This window comes from Bactrocera oleae, chromosome 5, assembly GCF_042242935.1.
Source record: "Bactrocera oleae isolate idBacOlea1 chromosome 5, idBacOlea1, whole genome shotgun sequence".
NCBI lineage: Eukaryota > Metazoa > Arthropoda > Insecta > Diptera > Tephritidae > Bactrocera > Bactrocera oleae.
In genome coordinates, this window is record NC_091539.1 from 31,145,392 (window position 1) to 31,166,359 (window position 20,968).

The window sequence follows — 20,968 nt, forward strand, 5'->3', positions numbered from 1 at the left end:
TTTGTTAAATTTAGATCAGTGTAACTTTCTCAATAGCTTACATTTTTATTCTTAAATTTGAGATTAAAGCCTTAACAAACACTTTTCACTTTGGAACATATTTTTGTTTGCTTTTCCGGAGGATGGTAGCGCTATTGCAATATTTGTCTAAATTGACTAACTAAAATTTTTCAGAAAAGTTTTTTTTAATGCTTTTCAGATTTTTCTAACTTCGAAAATATTCTATGTTTGCTCAAATTTTACCACGTAAAATTTCGTGTCAAAATATGTCGCTAATCCATATTGTGTACTGTTTTTTCCTATCTATGGTTTAAAATGGTAAATGTTGGAAACCGATTAAGATTCTAAAATAATGTGTTAAACAGAAAAAAGTACAATAGAAATTTTTTTTTGTTAATGAGGAATCGAACATAATTTTAGTCACATATATCTTTGAACCATTGCTCAGATGTTATGTATTAGACACGAAACTTGCTCGAACAAAAATCAATAATATTTTTTAGATTTGTCCACTATTATAATTACATTAGCTTAAATAACATAGGCCAGAGATATATCTTATAGTTGTACATATACTATCGAAATAACGGTGTTAAGACGTTACTAAACATTATAGAGTTATCTTAACACTAACATTTGCACATATAAACAACTGATTGTCTATCGAAAAAATTATCGCTAATCTTTTCCGTGTGCTCGGCAGTGGGTAAGCAAAAAAAGTAGTTCTCCCAAAGACATCTAGATATAGAAATAAACGCTAATTGTAGATCAGGTATATAGAAAATGTTGTAGTAGTGAATCGTCTGTAACAAAACGCGGCCGTAGTTACAAATATTACAAATTTATAAGCGGGCGAGACTGTGTGTAGCGAATTCAATATATTAGTAGACATTTAGTTTATTATTAATTTTATTTTAAAAGTTTTAGTTCCTTAAGAATGTTTAAACAACATCACACGATTTAACTACATGTATGCATATACAACTAGAGAGTGTAAATGCTATGGTTTCATTCATATTGATGGCCAAAACTATTTGGTGTAATCCCAAATGTCGGTATGTTCTACTTATTTATATCCAATGCATTTTCCGCCAAACTTGTAATAACGGTATAGTACTGCAAGCTCTTTCACTTTGCAGTTCATTTGCTTTCAAAACAACTAATGTTGTTCGATATTTTATTGTTTCTCCATCGAGAGCCATATAGTTTTTCTGGATTTATTGCGTTTTGGCTTTTCTTCGAAATTGAAAATATTTCCTGTTTGTTATAGTTACTATATTAATAATGATATTTGCAAACATAACCTACAAAGATCTAGACTTACACGCTTCGCATGTTCATACTTACACAATTTACACTAAACGCAATTCTAAATGCTATCTATGCCACCGTTCTAAGGAATAATATTTCTTCACTTTACTCAACAGGCAACAAATGGGTTATAGCAATTATTAAATTAAGTTTATTGACTTTTGCTGTTGTCAGGTTACATTCTGCATTCAAAAAGCAAAATTGCGGGATTTCACTACCAAAACAATTCTCCTTGCCATATTTTTTAACTGAATTCTGCAGTTTTGCTTTTAAAATTAAGTAATTTGACGACAGTCCCACTGCTTTAGTTCCTTTTCGTGTGTGTGGAATATCAATATAACTGTAAAAAAATAAATATTAAAAAATATGTTTCATTATGCAAATACTTGTATATTCATTCATATTCACAAAGTAATAAAAAAAAATTGTATTTCTAGACGTTGTGATCCTTTAACTAACATATATACCTATGTATATTGTTGTATAAATAATTTTCATTTGGCAAACAATTTATGTGCTTTTTAGACTCAGTTCTCAGTTCTCATTTCTTGTAATTTAGATCATATAACCTGTAAAAGATGGTTGTATTAAGCCGTTTAAAAGTTTTATTTTTTTGTAAATCAGTAATTGCAAATAATTGCTCCAATTGTGTTCTATGTTTGTACGTGGTATATTTATTAATGATTTTCCTCACCATCCCAAAGCCATAGGTGTGTTCCAACGAACATTGATAAAAAAAAAACTCACAATGCACTCTACATTTGATTTTAATTGAAACATTTTGTACAAATTGAATATACTCGTTTTAGTATACATGCATATATATTTAAATTTGCAATATTTATTAATTTATATGTTGTTCTTTTATATCCTCTTTTGCCACTATATACATAATTCATTTGCTAATAAACACAACTTATGCCATGCCATGCCATACAATCGGAACATTTTGCCAAATAAAAATTATCTCTCTAAACCAAAATTTCACTAAAATCAAAATATACTTGAACACTACATAAACTAAACTTAACAATTTCAAATTAACAACAACAAAACACTTGCATATTCGAAACAATATCAGATTTATGGCACTGCTCCCACAAAAATGGATTGAGGTAGATCTAAAAACATTAAGGGCTATACGTGTGCTAAGGCCCTTAAAATTAGTCTCTGGAATTCCTAGTGAGTAGTTTCATTAGTTGTAAGCGCTAATGTTCAAACATTTAAATATTTATCCTTGTAGTAAATTAGATATAATTATATGTACATATATTCGTTTTTATAAATATTTCATACATACCTATATAATTTTTTCCAATGAGTTTAGTTTAGTTGGTTTTCTTAGCTACTTAAGTATATGTTGTACAATTTCAAATATAAAATTTAGCAGAAATTGAAAAAAATAGTTAGTAATAGTTTTATTATGTTTGATGTTTACTTGTGATAAGTAACAAAATATGCTTCCATAATACCGCCGGTCTATGCCGGCGACATTTATGGTACATATCATGGTATATGCGAAATATGTTTTGATAAATGTTTAAGCTTTAAGTTTTCTGAGAAAAGTATGGAAGTATTTGTAAAAATTGAATGCACTAAAATAAAAAATAAAAAATTCTTAAAAAATTTTGAATTAAACTTAAAACAATAATAACTTCAAATGTAGAAACTGATCAAATTCAATATGCCTGAAGAAACTCTCATCGAAGCTATATTTCGTTACTTTTCACATTAAGTAAGTAATATTTCTAGAAACATATAGTTTTTGTTTTTTAGTTTAATTAAACTTGTTTTTTAGCGTTACTATTAACTTCGAAATTTTCTTTGAATAAAATATGAAATTTTTCCCTCTCTAATATAACATTTACATCCCATATGGTAAATTTTTATGCAACTTGACTGCTGCCTCACACTGATGTGCTGTTTAATATTCACGACGACATGGAAACACAGGTCTACAAGTAGTTTTAAAATCCATTATAAAGGCTATGGCGCCGTTGCTTCAAATTGGACTTTTAGTCTTGTTTGCGATCGTTATATTTGCAATCATCGGACTCGAGTTCTATTCGGGTGCCCTGCATAAAACTTGTTACAGTTTGGAAGATCTAAGTAAGTACTGTTATTTCTATTACCGATATATAAGATAAACATAGGTGAACGAGTCAATAATTAATCATTTACTCCAGTTTTGGTTATTCAAATTAAAAATATATATACTTGTAATGCGATTTCTATGGATTGTTTTATCTTAATTAACATATCCCTCCATAGTTAAAAAGTCGACGCACAGATAATGTTTATGTATACCAAATTAACATAGACTCAAAAGATCTAATCAATTACAAGGAAAGCAGGACAAGTTTCAGCTTATTTCAATCAAAGTAATTCCAAATTAATTGTCTCTGTATTAAAGCTATTTTCAGCTATTGTTGTATTTAACAATCTCTTGCGAAAGATCCCAACATTACACAGCGATAAACGCAATATATTATTTGCAGGTTAGGTGCGATATATCATAACGATCGTATTTTATTGAAGGATTAATATTGCTTTTATACTGTGGTAAAGTTTAATTTTTGTACCCCAAAGTTTCAAAACATCATATAAATTTAACTTCTAAAGATCATGAGTTCTACAAAGGAAAAAAGAAGTACCCAAATGTCATGCCGTTTTCTTCATTTCCGTTTATTAGCCAGGATCTAATTTTTCTGCCTTTTTCTGTAATTTTTCTATAGAAGTCATATTTGAAAGAAGCCTGAAGACATATGAAATATTTATATTTTCTTAATATCTGGTACTGGAATTGCTAGGGAATGAGCGTACACTATATGAGATCACATCTTTTTTTAAATTTCTAAATAATGGTTCCATAGTACTGACTTCATCATAGAGTGTGAAATTCTTTTACAGCACAGAAAATGCCTTTCCTTTATATACTCATAAACATAACTGTAATAATATTATATGCACATGTTTCATATTTATTTTATTTTTACTCCTTTTACTTGTAGGAAGGTCCGTTAAGGAAGGAGAATCAGAGACACCATGCTACTCTGATAATTCATCGATGAGAGCGACTGGTTCATTTACATGTGATTATAACACGAGTATGTGTCTGGATAAATGGGAAGGGCCAAATTGGGGCATTACTAGTTTTGATAATATCGGCTTTGCCATGTTGACTGTGTTCCAATGTATCACAATGGAGGGCTGGACAGCAATACTGTATTGGGTAAATTAAATTGAATAACTCAAAAAATAGAAAATAAAACAATCATACTTGTATAAAACAAACGCTAGAAATACACACGCATTAACGTATCGCCACAATTTGTATGTCTATTCCATATTTGTAATTAATTGCTGCTAAATCTTAATGAAATGCTACGAAAATTAAGTGTCCACTACAATGAAAAATATTCAAGACAATAAAAAATTTTCATCATATTAAATCAATATTGATCAGTATTTTGTCAACAAGTAAACATATGCTAAAATTGCCTCAATGCATTTGCTCTAGGATTACTAATCTCTCCGTATTTGTACGAATCTAAAATGTGCAGCTATAAATTTCTCCCATTGAGTTTATTGTGCGTTTTCGTCCGTTTTCTTTGGTATTTTCCGTTTCTAGTTAGTTTTGTGTCGTCAGACTGCAAAATATTATAGAAGCCACCCCCCTTTTTCTGAATGTCCTCTACTCCTCCATGTGTGTATATCTATGTCCAAACTTCTCCCATTTCTTTCTATTTAAATACAATATAAGGACCGGAGTACGGTTTTTTATATACCTTAGTTTACCGTGCATATTAACATAGAATATGTGGCAACTTTTCTATTATTATAATTTTTAAATCAAAATTGACAGCAGCCTTTTCCGGTCCTTGCAGTATGTATTTTAAATAAATTTTTAAATTGTTAATTAGTGGATAATGATTTACCTAATACAGAATTGCCTATCATATATGATAGTGAGCTACAGATGAAGGTGAATACTGTTTGTGTAATCTTCTATCATAGCTGTATATAATTTATAGATTTTCAACTAAACACACACATATTAATTAAGATTTTCGTTTTGATGCATTCTCTGGCAAATAAACTCATTTTGAAAGGTTATCCATTATTTCATTTTCAGCATTATTTAACTAACAAGATCTAGAGGTAAATGATAGATAACAGCCGAGAATATCAATAAAATTCAAAGCTGACTTAAATTTTTTAGCCAAAACAGCAGGTTCAAATTTTAAAATTCTGACAGATTTTTGTTAGAATGATTGTAATTGTTTTATGTTTGTTATTTTTTATTACGTGATTTAGTTCTTTCGAGCATAACAGATAATTGCTGCCACGTTTTCTGCTTGTCACTTCTTTTTTTGATTTCATATCCGATGGCAAAAATAAAATTGTTGGTTTATTTGTTCCCATATTGATTAAGAAGAATACCAGAATGCATCAAAATCGAATTTCTTAGTGTGTGCTTGTATTATATTCTTTAGACTCTCAATCCTCACACACTTGTATGTTTTTTAAAGTTTCCATTACTGTTTAAGTAATTACACACACAAAATTTTTACGTAAATTATTTTTTGATTTAAAGCATTTTATGTTGAATAAAATATGAAATTGATCGAAGAAATATAAATTTTGCCAATAACACAAGTACATTTCATACAAAGAGTGGGCTAAATTCAAATTATTTTGTAGCAAGAACATTAAAAACTAATTGACTCTTAAAATTTTCGAGTTAATTTTTTCCTACACTAATAACACCTATTTATTGAATCCAAGTACATATCAAAATAAATGTTTGTTGTATTTTTAATGGTAAGCCTTTTGTCTTCAAGTTTTTCTCTTCATAGCTTATTCGTAAGTGTACTAACCGTATATACGTACGTATGTATATAAGGAAATAAATAGAGAAACATTTTCCTTATGCTTTTTTCGTTTTTCGTTTTATTTTTTCGAATAACATTCGAAATTTAGCTGTTTTTATTAATTTTGCATTAATATATCTCCACCATGATTATTATTGCAGACCAACGACGCTTTAGGTTCAGCATTTAATTGGATATATTTCGTGCCTCTTATAGTTATAGGCTCATTTTTTATGCTCAACTTAGTTCTCGGTGTCCTAAGCGGGTAAGTTGATTTTTAAATACTGCAGTAAATCAAAGATTATTAAAATGTACAATATCTAATTTTTTTAACATTCTTTTATATGAATAAGTTTATATTTATATCGATTGTTGCATATCTTTTAAAATAATTTTCTTTAATTTAACAATCTTTTCTAATTTATATGTTCTTTTGCTGTAAATTGAATTGAAACGAACCAAACCAAACCAAACAAAAAAAATTATTTTTGAATTGCTATAATGCCCGAAAATATTTTGTGCAGTGAGTTTTCGAATGAACGTAATCGTGTCGAACGTCGCATGGAGTTTCAAAAATGCCGTTTTCGCACCATGTTTCAAACTGCCATGGTTTCATATCTCGATTGGATAACACAAGCAGGTTTTTGACATACCTTTTTTGTAAAACAAATAACAGTTATGACAAAAAGAGTTTTAAACCTAGTACCGCAAACACTACCACCACCATCTACATACCCCGTCAATATAGATTCGGAACATAATTAGAAAATATGAAATACACCTTTCAGCAACGCTTATTCCTCACCACCTAAATTTGTTATGCAAGCAGTACATAACAAGCATCCAAATAATATACGAAATATACAAAAATCTACTCGTACTTGTACTCGTACTATATAAATAGCCCCTATAAAGTTATGGTACATGAATTTACCTAATAGTATATTCATGCTAGTTGGTTTTAGTTCCAAGTGTATGCCAAACAAGTATCATTAATCGAAAATCTAAGTAAATCCTAAATCATTTAAACCAATACGTGTTTGTATGTATATGGATCCAGAGTTTTGAAAGTCTTATTTTAAATATAGTCACTCCCGGAAATGTTAACCGTTGTTAGAATACCAGCTTAGTAACGATTAATTGAAAATATGTTTGAGATGCGGGTTACTGAATGTGTTGGCGAAAGTTTTGTTTGTTTGTTTGTGCTGCAATGTGAATGTGTTATGCATTTTACGTAACGAAAAATAGTTTCAAAAGAGAAAAATATACATAATTACACAACTACTTAATATTTACATTTACATAAACTACACAACCTTTGAAAAACCAAAACCCAACCAGCTACTATTACACACTAAAATCCAAGCAATAATACAATTTTTCAACATTTGCTAATAAGCACACTTTACAGTTAAGAGCGCACTTCGGAAAGCAACTTCATACAAATTAAAAACACTTGTACATCTAAAGCAGAGATGAGATATACACAAATATTCCCAGTTACCTTTAGAATAAACATGCATAAGCACATGCATACATTTATCATTTTTATTTATAATCTGATACTCTATGTGATCTTGCCATTCATACGGGTTATATCAAATGACTATTGAAAGTATTGGTTATTTGTCTTGGCACCAACAAATTTAGATAAGTTGACTTTTCATTAATAACTGATCTTGGAGCAATATTACTACTAGTTTAGAGTGCTGCATAATTCATGAATATACAGAAAAAGACTCGCTATTTCCCAAACTACTTAAAAACCTTCACTGTTGTTGAAAATAAAAAGGATAATTAATCTATAGGGTATTACCATACAATGACGACTGCCTTAAAAAAATTTGAAATTTACCAAAGTGCAGACTTTGAAAAAAACAAGAAAAAACATTATTTTCAGTTGCACCGAAACTATAATACCCTTAACAAATAAAGAAGTTTTCACACAAGAAGTTATTGTAATTTGATCGGTTAGTTCGTATGGCAGATATATGTTATGGTGGTATCGGCGGTTCCAACAAGGGAGCAGCGTCTAGTGGAGAAAAGGTCTGTACAAAAATTCACATCGATATCTCAAAAACTGAAACACGAGTTTATGTATATACAGACAGGCAGACGGATAGAAGGACATGGCTAAATAAACACAGCTCGTCATTCTGATAATTTACGTGTACATTTTAAAGGGTGTCTGACGTTTCCTTCTAGGTGTTACAAACTTCGTGGTATGCTTAATAGTCCCTGCTCAGGGTATAAAAGTATTTTTAATTTTGAAGAAGGTAACCGGATACCATCTTTTATCGAATTCAAGTCGATAACTGTTTTCATTTGTAAATATTTTGACAAGAGATCTGCGCATAAAGATCGAAAGTAGGGGAATGGCGAGTTGAATTAATGTTAATATCGGCTGTAATGGCTCATAGTTCATTCATTCTCATTATATGTAAATAATTTTAATTATTGTAGAAAATCACAAGCTTTTGCAAAACGAGCATACTTAAACATATTCCCATACATCCAATGGTTCACAACAACTTTTATTAAATAACTATATAACTCCGTTTTCCAAAAAAGATCTTCATATAAACCAACCTATATAGGACAAGCACACTGTCATACACATCTAAATGGTTCTTTTACTACTCAAAATTTCTTTTACAGTAAATACATTTAAGGCTTAAAACTTTTTTAACCTAAGTCGCTTTTTTAATCTAAGCAGAAGATAACAGAACATTCGTTCGATGCCTTTAAGTCAATTGAAATGTATTCTTAGTCCTGACATAAATCCTGTTAAAATTTGTAATCGAGACGTTTTAAGTCTGTGGCTATCGGAGATCATTATTCAGCATATATACAGTCCTGGATTTTCTGGTGTAACAAGTTGTTTTGGCTTTGTGTCCCGGTTTTCCACTGATGGAGGTTGTTGACAAATGATTTACTACGCCTTCCAAGTTATCTTGTTAGACGAAGGTTGCAGCGGAATAAATCTTGAAGACATATCTATTTCTGTAGCTATGTTTTAGATTTTCTTAAAGGGATAAGATGTTAAGATAAATAAACATTTTTGATGAATATTTGACTTGAGCCATGCCGGCACAACAGTACTTATGGCAAGACTATGTATGGTTACATTAGTGTCAGAAATTGCTTCTGTACTTGTTAAGATTTACATCAGTTTATTAATTGACGCATTAAATTGGCCTTCCGCATCTAAACACTTCGTTAACCGAGAATATTATTGTTTTCGACCATAATATGGAACAATTACACACTGTTGCTTAAAATTAAATACCAAGCACAGAGCTCCCGATATTTAACTTATCTTTACTAGATATTTAAAAGTTGCCAAATTTCTATTTACATTCGATATAAATTGTGTCCATTGATTTCCCTTCGAAATTTCGTTTTTATTATTTGGTTTTCCTAAGTTGGTTCTACTGTAATTATACAATAAAATATGCGCAAGTAAATTTAATGATTTGCGGCATACTAACAAGCATATTCAAAATTTTACATGCATACATAAATATATTATTACATTTAAACAAGTCGAAAAACTTACACTTGCAATTATAACTACCATTCCTGTATGTATATTGTTTTTGTGTAATTATTTTTTGTAGTGAATTCGCAAAAGAACGTGAAAAAGTAGAAAATAGACAAGAGTTTCTTAAGCTTAGAAGACAACATCAGCTAGAAAGAGAATTGAACGGCTATGTTGAATGGATTTGTAAAGCTGGTATAGTATTGAGTAACACCTACATACTCGTATTTAACCTAAACACTTAATATTTGAGATATCGAAAATAATATAGCTACATATCACACACTTTAAGCAGTTAAAACACATTGTAAAATACACAAGTCTTACTTATCCAAAAAGTATTTAACAAATTTAATACACATATACACACGTTAAATAAATAGAATCGGGTACCATGAACACCTCAACTAACTTACTTTATGTGCTGCAATTAAATTACAAATACATAAGTATGTATGTACGAATATTTCAACTGTAGCGTGACATTGTCGTTGGTGCATACATATGTATATTTGTATTTTGAACAAAAAATTTATTCGAAAATGACACCTTTCTTTCTTCGTATTAATCATCCGTCTACTTGCAGAGGAAGTGATCTTAGCCGAAGAGCGTACAACGGAGGCGGAAAAAATGCATATAATGGAGGGTGAGTCGTTACAAAAAAGTAATATGCTCTTATGACTCTCTCTATAAAAAAAAAACCAAAAACCAAACATATGTACATAATTTTCTATTCGTTTGCAGCACGGAGAAGAAATGCGGCGAAGCGTAAAAAACTGAAAAGCTTAGGCAAATCTAAGTCAACAGACACAGAGGAGGAGGACGGTGAAGAAGACTACGGAGACGATGGTACGTAATACTGAAATTTGACATAGATTTTCGTAAAAACATTACTCACAGCGTTAACGCACGAAACTGCACAAAATTGTAAGAACAAACGAGAAATTTAGTATTTTTAACAAAGTATTAATATTGAAAAATATTATAACATATTTAATCAACTTAAAATAGCATGTTTCACAAACCATTATCAGTATGAGAACCTAAAATCACACACAAAATTCCGTTAGAGACGATTTGAGCGTAAATGGCCAATATTGTCGGTGCTCCTTGGAGTACACAAAATTATTTCGACTCTTTCACGAAACAGCATTACAGCTGATATGTTTCGTTATATCAATTAAGCAGTAATTGATTTACATTTTGTTGTTGTTCGAGATCACATTGTGAACAATTTTTCTTTTCATCTCTATGTTTTTTGTCTTTCCTCTCTTGTGTTATTTTATTACTTGAAATACAAACCGCCTAAATACATGCGTATGTATACGTGTGCTTATAATACGGTACACGGCATTCATGTTTGCTCCACCATATATAAATATGTGTCAACAGACGGTGGTGAAAAAGGCGATGAAGGTAAATCTATTGTTTCGTTCTGTTCAATCATTTAGTTTTCAGTCAGCGTTAATGTTTTTAATTGTGAAATATTTATTATAAAATATTTGAATATTTTTCGTATACTTTTCGAACTATTTTGTTTACTTTAATAATTGTATTATATAATGAAAAGCTTTTCTACGAAGATAACTTCAAAAGTTCTGAAACCTTTTTTGTAGAATTAATTAACCTGCTAATATCCTTAGTCTTAAAAACATACATGTGTGTATAACTTAGTACATACATATATTTTACATATATATATATATATATTCCTTAACTAGACTCTCCATATACATACATATATTATGAAACATTTCAATTTAATCTTCATTAATTTGTCATTTATGTTGTACTGTAAGCATTATATATATAGGCATACTGCATATACTGCAAAAGCCTTTGAAAATTATAAAAAAAAAGAAAGAAATTCCTAGTAGAATGAAACCCATCGGAAAGAACAAACATTAAAGAAAATATTATATCCGGCGGGAAATGGAAGGGGAGGGCGTGGTTGAATTTTTGAATTTAAAATTTATGTGAAAAATTCAAATAACCGATTTGGGATTTTTTCTTTCACTAAATTTGATGAAAATGTCCTTTTTTTATTTTAAAAAAACTCTAATTTTCAAAAAAACAGTGAAAATTTCAGATTTTTTAAAAATTCAGTAGGTTTTATGTTCGTGAAAGTCTCTACTTTCTGATGGTATAAAACATAAATGATACAAAACTGTTTTTTACAGCCGCTACGTAGGTTGCTTTTATATTTCGTGATTTGGCAAACCTAGTGTAGCAATCTTTCATGAATTTCAGTATTATTGGAAATGACTGACAACAGAATGACATGATTATTGATTTTATGGATACAAATAAAGTCAAGTCAGTAAATATTAAGAGAGAGAGCTTTCTCAAATGTAATCTTAAACGTACAATTCTTCTAGGCCATCTAGCAATTTACTACGCAACAGTAAAATCATCATTATTACTTTATCGCTCTTTACTCTTTCTATGAAGTAAAAGAGACAAGATATTTATAGCTTATTTAATGATATTTTTTCTTCTGAATGTTTTTAAAATCTAACAAATTCTTAAGACACTTTTAATTTGTTAATTTTGTACCATGAATAATAATAGATTGGATTTGTTCATATTCGAAAAGATAAGACTTGAACATTTCCTTCCTTTCCAAATGTGATTTCAACAACTAAGAACACGATATTTATGAAATACCTACTTTTGTTGACCCATTGTTCGATAAATTTGTTTAATAGCTAATTTTTAATCTTGATTCGATAGCATGGAAGGAGAATGCGTTTAGAGCGATATGCCCATGTCTATACGTAGGTTGCTTTTTATGTTTCGGGATTTGGCAACCTTAGTGTTGCAATCTGGCAACTCACAACTTTATCGTAAGGTAGGTAGGTAGGTTGAGTGGCTGCCTAACGACGTACCTAGGCCTATAGGAAGCCCATTGTGATACCACCGGGACTAATGTTCCCTCACTCTATCGTCTCCTCTCTGAACCAACCTGTGCTCCTGATGAAGCTCATCAGTATAAATAATTTTATACTAGTAACTTCTGATACGTTGTCAAGGAACCTACGACCTATAGTTGCGATTCTTTTCCTGTATAGAGCTTTACATTCGCATAGAAGATGTTTTACAGACTTCTCTTCTTCTACCTCCTGACAGCTTCTACAATAGTCGTTGTAAGGTACGCCTAGCCTGCTGGCATGTCTGCAAATTGGACAGTGACCTGTTAGTACTCCTTTCCGAGTTCTTATGTCATTTCTTTTGAATTTTAGTACGTTAGTCTGCTGGTTGAGCAGGTTATTGATTGTCTCCACCGAGACTTCGCCAGATTTATAGCATGTTCCCTGATAAAGTATTTGCAGTTGCCAGAGGCATAAATATACCCTCTTTTTCAGGGGTTGATTGTAGAGTGGTACCTGTTCTGGCTAGTTCATCTGCTTCGCAGTTACCAGGGATATCGCTATGTCCTGGAACCCATTGCAGGTTTATCGTGGAATAGGATGTTAGATCCTCTAATAGATCAAGACATTCTTTCACTATCTTTGAAGAGACTATAGGAGACTTGAGTGTTTTCAAGGCCGCTTGGCTATCCGTATAAATATATATGCTACTACACTGCAGTGGTCTGGTAAGCGGAAGGCGATTTTGATGTCTAAAGTTGCAGAGAAGACACCACCTCCCACTCGATTATCTAGTTTGGATCTCCCACTCCTCTCTGGTGGGGGGAGGCAATATTGTGAACCGACTTTTGCTTCAATTCTATTGGATTTCGGAAATCCGTGGTTTTGGGTAGAAACGGGAATAAACTAAGTATTCTAGAGTGCCCATTGTTGCAGGCGACTGATTGGGAGGACTCCCTTAGTCTGAGAGCTGCTTTTGCTGCTACTTGTTTACAGAATAGGTCTGTTGGCAATAAATGTAGAATGACGTTTAGTGCCTGGCTAGGCGTTGTTCTAAGAGCTCCACTATGGCATATACTGGCTGCTCTTTGTGTACTTTCCATACGCCTCACCGCGTATTTCTTATCCATTATTGGCCACCATACCAATATACCGTAAGTCATGATTGGTCTGACAACTGCTGTATAGAGCCAATAAGCTATCCGAGGCGTTAGCCCTCATTTGGGGCCCACTATTATAATATTTTACAGGTGTAGAGTGCTGCGGCTGCCTTCTTCACCCTAGCATCCAAGTTTTGTTTCCATGTAAGCTTCCTGTCTAAGATTAGTCCTAGGTAGCTTGCTAGTTTGCAACCATTTAATAATGGCGCCGTAACTACTGGAGTGTATTGCTTCCTGGTAAATAATACTAGGTCTGTCTTAACAGCATTTAGGTTTAATCCGCACGATACAGCCCAACGGTTTATATCGTCCGAGATCGTTTGCATAAGGTTTGTGAAAGTATTCGGGAATTTACCTCTAACCGATACTGCCGCATCGTCAGCGTAGGCCACAACATGTACCCCCTTCTTTTCTAGATCCCACAGCAACTTATTCATTGTCAGGATCCAGAGAAGTGGGGATAACACGCCTCCTTGAGGTGTACCACTTTGGACGGATCTGCACATCGTTGACGCTCCCAGCTTTGAAATTATGAGCATCTGTTCAATTAATTTTCTGAGAGGTTCAGAGATGTCCAGATCCTTAAGCGCACTCAGCATAGCCCTAGGCTGGATGTTATTGAAGGCTCCTTCTATATCTAAGAAGGCAAATAGAGTGTATTCTTGAACTTCCAAAGATTTTTCAATGTCCGCCACCACAGAGCTTAGTGCTGTTTCTGTGGATTTTCCTTTAGAATACGCATGCTGCGAACCAGCCAACTTATCTGGTTTTAGTTTGTTTCTTTTATGTAGTTCTATTAGCTTTTCCAACGTTTTTAGAAGAAATGAGGAGGGAATAATTGGTCTGAAGTACTTTGGACTTGTATGCGAGCTTTTACCTGCCTTAGGTATGCATATTACCTTGACTTCCTTCCAAAGCGAAGGGATATAGTTTAATTGAAGCGCCCCCTTAAGAATGGTAACTAGCCAATCCATTATGTAATTCTGCGACTCCTGTAATTGAGCCGGGAATAGACTGTCTGGTCCCGGTGACTTGAAGGGCCTGAAGCTATTTATTGCCCAGTGTACGTTGCTTTCTGACACTGTGTTTATAAGAGTCGAGTCTATTTCTGCTCCACTGTCTTGATTATATCCAACCGTATGGCTTTCAGAACTGCCTGGGATATGGGTATCCATTAGTAGTCTCAGCGACTCTTAACTGGATATCGTCCAACTGCCGTCTGGCTTCTAAAGATAACCGATACTATGCACCGATTGTGCCATTATTTTCCTAAGTCGAGACGCTTCCGCTGTGTTCTCGATATCATTACAAATAGATTTCCAACAATTTCTTTTTGCTCTCCTAACTTCCTTTTTGTATGACCTAAGGAGGTTGTAATAATAATCCCAGTCTATCTCGTCTCGGGTTGTTTGGCTAAATTGAACTGCTTTCTGCATTCTTTCTGTAATTTTTTAAGTTCGGGCGACCACAAGGGGGTCCTAGGTTTACACCTACTATGTGTTATTGAACAAACCACTTCTAATGCTTGCCGGCAAAATTCAGTGAATCGAACAATGTCGATATCGTCCTTACTATTAGGCTGAAATGGCGGAATCGTAGGGATACGTTTTTCCAGATCTTGCATGTGCAGGTGCCAGTTCGATTTTCTATGATTCCTGAAGTCAATGCCTTTATCAGCCCTTTCTTTTAAAATACATTCAATATATCTGTGATCCGAAAAGGAATGTTCTTCGAGGACTCTCCAGGGTAATCCCTGTCAAATAATACTTCCGACACAAGCGTGATATCCAGTACTCTTGTCGGTTTCTTGTGATAAACGTTGGTGTACTTCCCTTATTACACAACAGTAGCTTAGTGCCTAGTAGGTAATTAAAAAGACACTCACCTCTGTCGTTGACATCTGTGCTGCCCCAGACTGTGTGCTGCGCGTTTGAGTCGCATCCAAGTATAATCATGCACTTGGATGCCTGGCTATCCCGTACCTCCTCTTTTACCATCAGAGGTGGCACCAGCTCTTCCTCGTATGGCATGCAGCTCGACACCAGCCGATAACTACATGTGCTCGTTTCCCAGCTTACTGTTACTGTGTCGTTGTTGCTGGAATGATGTAATATAAAAACGTAAAAGTTTTTCTTTGCCATTATGCAGGCTCTGATTTTACCTTGACAATTAGCCATAAATAACCTATAGCTCTGTGTCCCCAGTTCGCAAATACGCCCTCCATTAACCCATGACTCCTGAATGAGGACAAACTCAGGCTGTTCTATGTATCTGTTCTCGCCAGCGGTTCGATGGATTCCTTTGTTAGTAGCAGCAAAATCTGCATCGTGGCCCTTTTGGTCTCCACGCCAGATTCTGCTACACTATCGTCAAATGCCTTGATGAAATTCCATCCCTACGTGGGCAGACTCGAGTTGTAGGCTCTTATGAGCTGCATAATCTCATCCGGCTGTGATGGTGTAGCCGGGATCCATACCTTTGCTCTCGGTCTGGATGGTATGTCCTTTCTATCTTCTGCTACCAGTTTTGCGCCTGGGCATACCTCCCCTACCTTGGTTATAGCAGCTTTGTATAGTGCGACCGATCTCTCGTCATCGCAAGCAATCATTTTAATCTGGCCCTTGTACCAGCCGGCATCTGTGCATAACTCTCGGACCTGGATTGCTAAGTAGCACTTCCAGCGCCACATTTGTCAGCGCAGCCTACACCCATTTCCATTGGGCTCTGGGGATTCTTCCTTCGGGGTCCCCTTATCCAGAACGCCAATGATAATTCGGTTCCGGGTCACCTCTGCAAATGATTTCGCGGGCGTCAGCTGACCTCTGTCGCTTTGCTGCCTTTACTGGAGGTTCCAGCTTAAAGTTGGGTATGACTGCTCTCGCGCAGTCAATCGATGCCTGGAGCTCCTTGGTTAGCTTCTCTTTGGTTGGCGGTTGCACCTCCACTAACCTCAATAGGTATGCGGCGCGTCGTCTCTCCGCATACCTTGCCTTTGCCGGGTTCTGAATACTAAATGCAGGCCACTCCCTGGCAGATGCACTTCCAGCAGCAGCCCCTTTGGCATCTCCTCCCTCCCCCTGCTTCTCAGCCGTGTTTTGGCTGCAGGGTTTGGGTCTGGCTGCCTGCGGCGCTACAACTTTCTGTGGGCCAGCTTTAGCTTCTGCCCCTTTACTAGTGCTTGCCTTATCTTCTGGACCAAGCCTCGCTCCTGTCCTCTTGATGCTTGTTGCCGAGCTCGCTTCAAACGCTGCTCTTTTTTGGGAGCAACTAGCTCCCTCCATCTTTTTTTCTGGAGATCCGGGCTCTCTCCGATTTTTGTTTTTATTTTTGTTTTGAATTTGTTTATTTGTGTTTAGGTTCATAGATGGTCCCACGAGTGTAGGGGAAAGTGTGTCCGCTTGCGCATAGCCCCCGCTATGCAAGTAAGGCTATCTTATCACGGAGGGCGCCAGGTATCCGTAAGCTCCGTTTGAGACTGGGCTATTTAAGGGCCCCCAGCTAGGTTGATCCTCGGCACGGGTCGCATGTCACCTTGATCCAGCCCTTTATATTACCCCCGACCATGGTAAGACACCTTATCTATATGCTGTGCTATGGAGGAACATTGAACACACAGATAAGAAGTCTGACCTTAGCTAGATTCTTCACAACTACGGCAGGGGCGGACTGTTACCAGCTCGTCCCCGCTTACGTCGTGAAACTGTGGTATCTATTACCAGTCGGCACCCTCGGGGAGGGTTCAGTGGAAAATTTCTGCCGACTTTATTGTAAAGTTTAACATTTTTGATGTTATAAATACTCAGAACGTTTTGACACGCGAGCGCTATTTGCCTTGTTTACGGGAACATAAAATATTCATCTCGGTTAAAAAGTATAATTAACTTACGAACATTTTAGCGTGATTATTTTTTACAACTTTTGACGTGCATTAACTCAGCAACAGTGCATCGATGAACTCAATTAAATTTTTGACGATGAAGCTCCATCAAGGACCAGTGTTTATCGATGGTATAGTAAATTCAATTGAGGTCGTAGATCACTCCAAGATGAATTTCGTGAAGGTCGTCCAAAAGCAGTTTTAATGAGACAACTATAGACATTAGCGGGACCAGCATATATTCAATATTGCATGAAAATGTGACTGTAAAAAAAAATTGTTGATGTTTAATCCCACACAATTTGTCAACCGTTTAAAAAAAAAGGCTCGTGTCGATTGGTTGAGAGAAATGTTAAAAAATACGAAAGCGGTGCTTCGAAACACGTCGATGGCATCGTGATAGAGGAAGAATCATGAATTTATGCGTATGAGTTCGAAAGTAAACAGCAGTCTACTATATGGGGGTTTCCAGATGAGACGAATCCAACAAAAGCTGTTTGTGCATGTAGCACTTCCAAGCAAATGAACTGGACAGACACAACCATTTGTTTGCCAGTTGTCTTTAATAAATCAAGAAAACCAACCGCCAAAGATGGAAGACAACTGCATTTTTATGCCCTCAAAACATCGATTTGCTGTGTCATCCACCATATAGACCTGACTTGGCACCGAATGACTTCTTTTCATTCCCGTACGTAAAAAATAAACTTAGAGGTTGACGTTTTTCGACACCTGAAGAGGCGGTTGATGCGTTCAGAACGCATATTTTTAAAAAACTATAAAGCGATGTTCAGCGAAAATTTGTCGTTGTTCTCTAATCCCAAAATATAAAAGGCAATCTACGTTAGAAAATTCAGTGCAACACAAACATATACTCGGTCTGTATTAACTCACCATACTTTTTCTAGTCCTCATAGAGTTGAAACATAAATATCCAAGTTTTTTATTTTAATTCATAACCGCAATCCCTTCGATAAAAACCTGAAAACAAATCAGAACTGTATTAGTTTTAAATATTTATTTAAATATGTAAAAATATATACATATATAATCAAAAGTATTCAAAGAAGACTCACCATAGAGTTTTAACTATACTTTTTATAATAATAATAGTTCTTAGTAACTTAGAGCCTTATAAAAGTTTTAAATTTATGGTTTCGTGTAGACTTAGGGTTTATATATATAAATGACCAGGATGACGAGACGAGTTGAAATCCGGTTGACTATCTATCTGTCCGTCCGTCCGTGCAAGCTGTAACTTGAGTAAAAGCTAAGATATCTTGAAGAAACTTGGTACACATGTTCCTTAGTTTCATTATAATTAGGTATTATAGAAGGGATACCAGGCTATTATTCAGTACAACGAATTGCACTGGGAAGGGTATCTATGGGTGAAAAATTTGTAAAGAGCGGGCGTGGCCTGCCCTAATAAGTGTAATGTATAGATGTATTTCCTATACCATTTGAGTCATATGATCCAAATTTGCACAGAATCAATTTTTTTGACTCTTTTTACACACAGTATGAAAATGGATGAAATCGAATGATAACCCCGCCCACTCCCCATATAACTGTTTTGTTAAAAACTAGTAAAAGTGTGATAAATCAATAATTAAATGCGTCAGAGACATTAATATTTACATCCGGGATGGTACAGGGGGGTTCAATAGGAGTCGATGTCAAAATTGGACGATGGGCGTGGCACCATTTTAGGCCAACCTTAAAGTTAAATCCCATATCTCCGGAACTGCTGGACCAATTCTAACCAAATTTGGTATATGGGATTATTTTAACATTTCCATGTTACAACGTGATGAGCGAAATCCAAACTTTATATTCCATCTGATTTTCTCACATTCCAGTATACAAATCAAGCACTAATAAATATATTGGGATGCAAATTTGCTGGAATATTTCCTTTAAGGTATGACATCTCAGGTATAAAATTGTCAAAATCCCCAGACTCCAGAGCCTGACTGACTTGCCGAAAATATGGATCAATCTGAGAGATATATTATTGAAATTCGGGGAAAATGTTTTTTGTAGATAATAATATACCCTTGTGTCAAAAACTAGTTGAATCGGGTCAATATTTCTCTTAGCCCCCATATATCTAATAAACAAATTTTCGAGCTTCCAGTTGACTTTGTACCACATATATCGGCCAATGTGCTAGTTTTTTTTATGAAATTGAGAACTCGTGTTTTTTAATGACACTGTATCTTTGTGCTTAAAATGATTAAAATCGGGCGGAAACATGTCTTAGTCCCCATACAACTGATATTCACGATTTTAAAACGTCTGGCTGACTTCACTCCATATATTACATATGTATATGTATATATGTACATACGTATATTTTTATTTAATAGGCCCTTTCATTGCTATGCCCCCAATAATTATACTCTCGCAACATGTTGTTACAGAGTACAATAGTTTTGTTCATCTAACGGTTGTTTGTATTACCTAAAACTAATTTAGTTAGATATAGGGTTATGTATATATAAATGATCAGGATGAAGAGACGAGTTGAAATCCGGGTGACTGTCTGTCCGTCTGTCCACCCGTCCGTGCAAGCTGTAAATTGAGTAAAAAATGAGATATCTTTATGAAACTTGGTACACATGTTTCTTGTTACCGTAAGACAATTGGTATTGCAGATGGGCGGAATCGGACCACTGCCACGCCCACAAAACGCCCATAATCAAAAACAAATAAATTTTCATAACTGCAGGCATCTGCAGTTTAAAATCTTTTTTTTAAAGTGGGCGTGATCCCGTCCCCTAATAGACCGCTAAAACTATAATAATTAAATTCTCTGAGAACAAATGCTTTTAGCACGTCTATCGACAGTGTGAAAATGGCTGAAATCGGATGACAACCCCTCCCACTCCCCATATAACGGTACTGTTAAAAACTACTAAAAGCGCATTAAACACGCCAGAGACATTAAATATTATGGGCGTGGCACCGCCCACTTTTGGGTGGCAACCCATATCTTTGGATCTGCTAAACCGATTTCAACTAAATTCGGTACATAACATTCTTCTCATATTTCTATGTTATAGTACGAAAATGGGTGAAATCGGATTACAACCACGCCTGTTTCCCATATAACACCATTTTAAATTTCATCTGATTTTTTTACTTTCCCTATGCAAATCAAGCAACAATGATTATATCGGGGTAAATTTTTGCGTGAATAATGCGCTTTAAGGGTGCCATCTTATGACCAAAAATTGTTTAAATCGAACCAAAACTGTTCAACTGTCATCGGTCAATGTGTAAGACATATAATTAAAACTCATATAATAAAATAAAGAAATGAAACTCTC

General features: G+C 34.5%; 1 protein-coding gene and 1 long non-coding RNA gene across 5 annotated transcripts in view; one reads left to right on the plus strand and one right to left on the minus strand.

Moving 5' to 3' along the window:
* cac (calcium voltage-gated channel subunit cacophony) overlaps positions 1–20,968 on the plus strand; it is a 161,945-nt gene that overhangs the window by 55,500 nt on the left and 85,477 nt on the right. The window contains exons 5-12 of one of the 4 annotated variants that reach the window (XM_070110461.1): positions 2,393–2,493; positions 3,265–3,420; positions 4,323–4,543; positions 6,347–6,450; positions 6,710–6,825; positions 10,313–10,372; positions 10,471–10,575; positions 11,119–11,142. In XM_070110461.1, coding sequence (XP_069966562.1) covers positions 2,393–2,493; positions 3,265–3,420; positions 4,323–4,543; positions 6,347–6,450; positions 6,710–6,825; positions 10,313–10,372; positions 10,471–10,575; positions 11,119–11,142 — 887 coding nt within the window. Of the gene's footprint in view, positions 1–2,392; positions 2,494–3,264; positions 3,421–4,322; positions 4,544–6,346; positions 6,451–6,709; positions 6,826–9,805; positions 9,922–10,312; positions 10,373–10,470; positions 10,576–11,118; positions 11,143–20,968 lie in introns of all 4 variants that reach the window. The other 3 variants (XM_070110463.1, XM_070110462.1, XM_070110464.1) reach the window with 3 other exon arrangements.
* On the minus strand, positions 1,262–18,413 carry LOC138857571 (uncharacterized). The gene is made up of 3 exons (XR_011396693.1): positions 15,918–18,413; positions 15,642–15,853; positions 1,262–1,651 (listed from the first exon to the last, which is right to left on the minus strand). It is a non-coding gene; the product is annotated as an uncharacterized lncRNA (long non-coding RNA).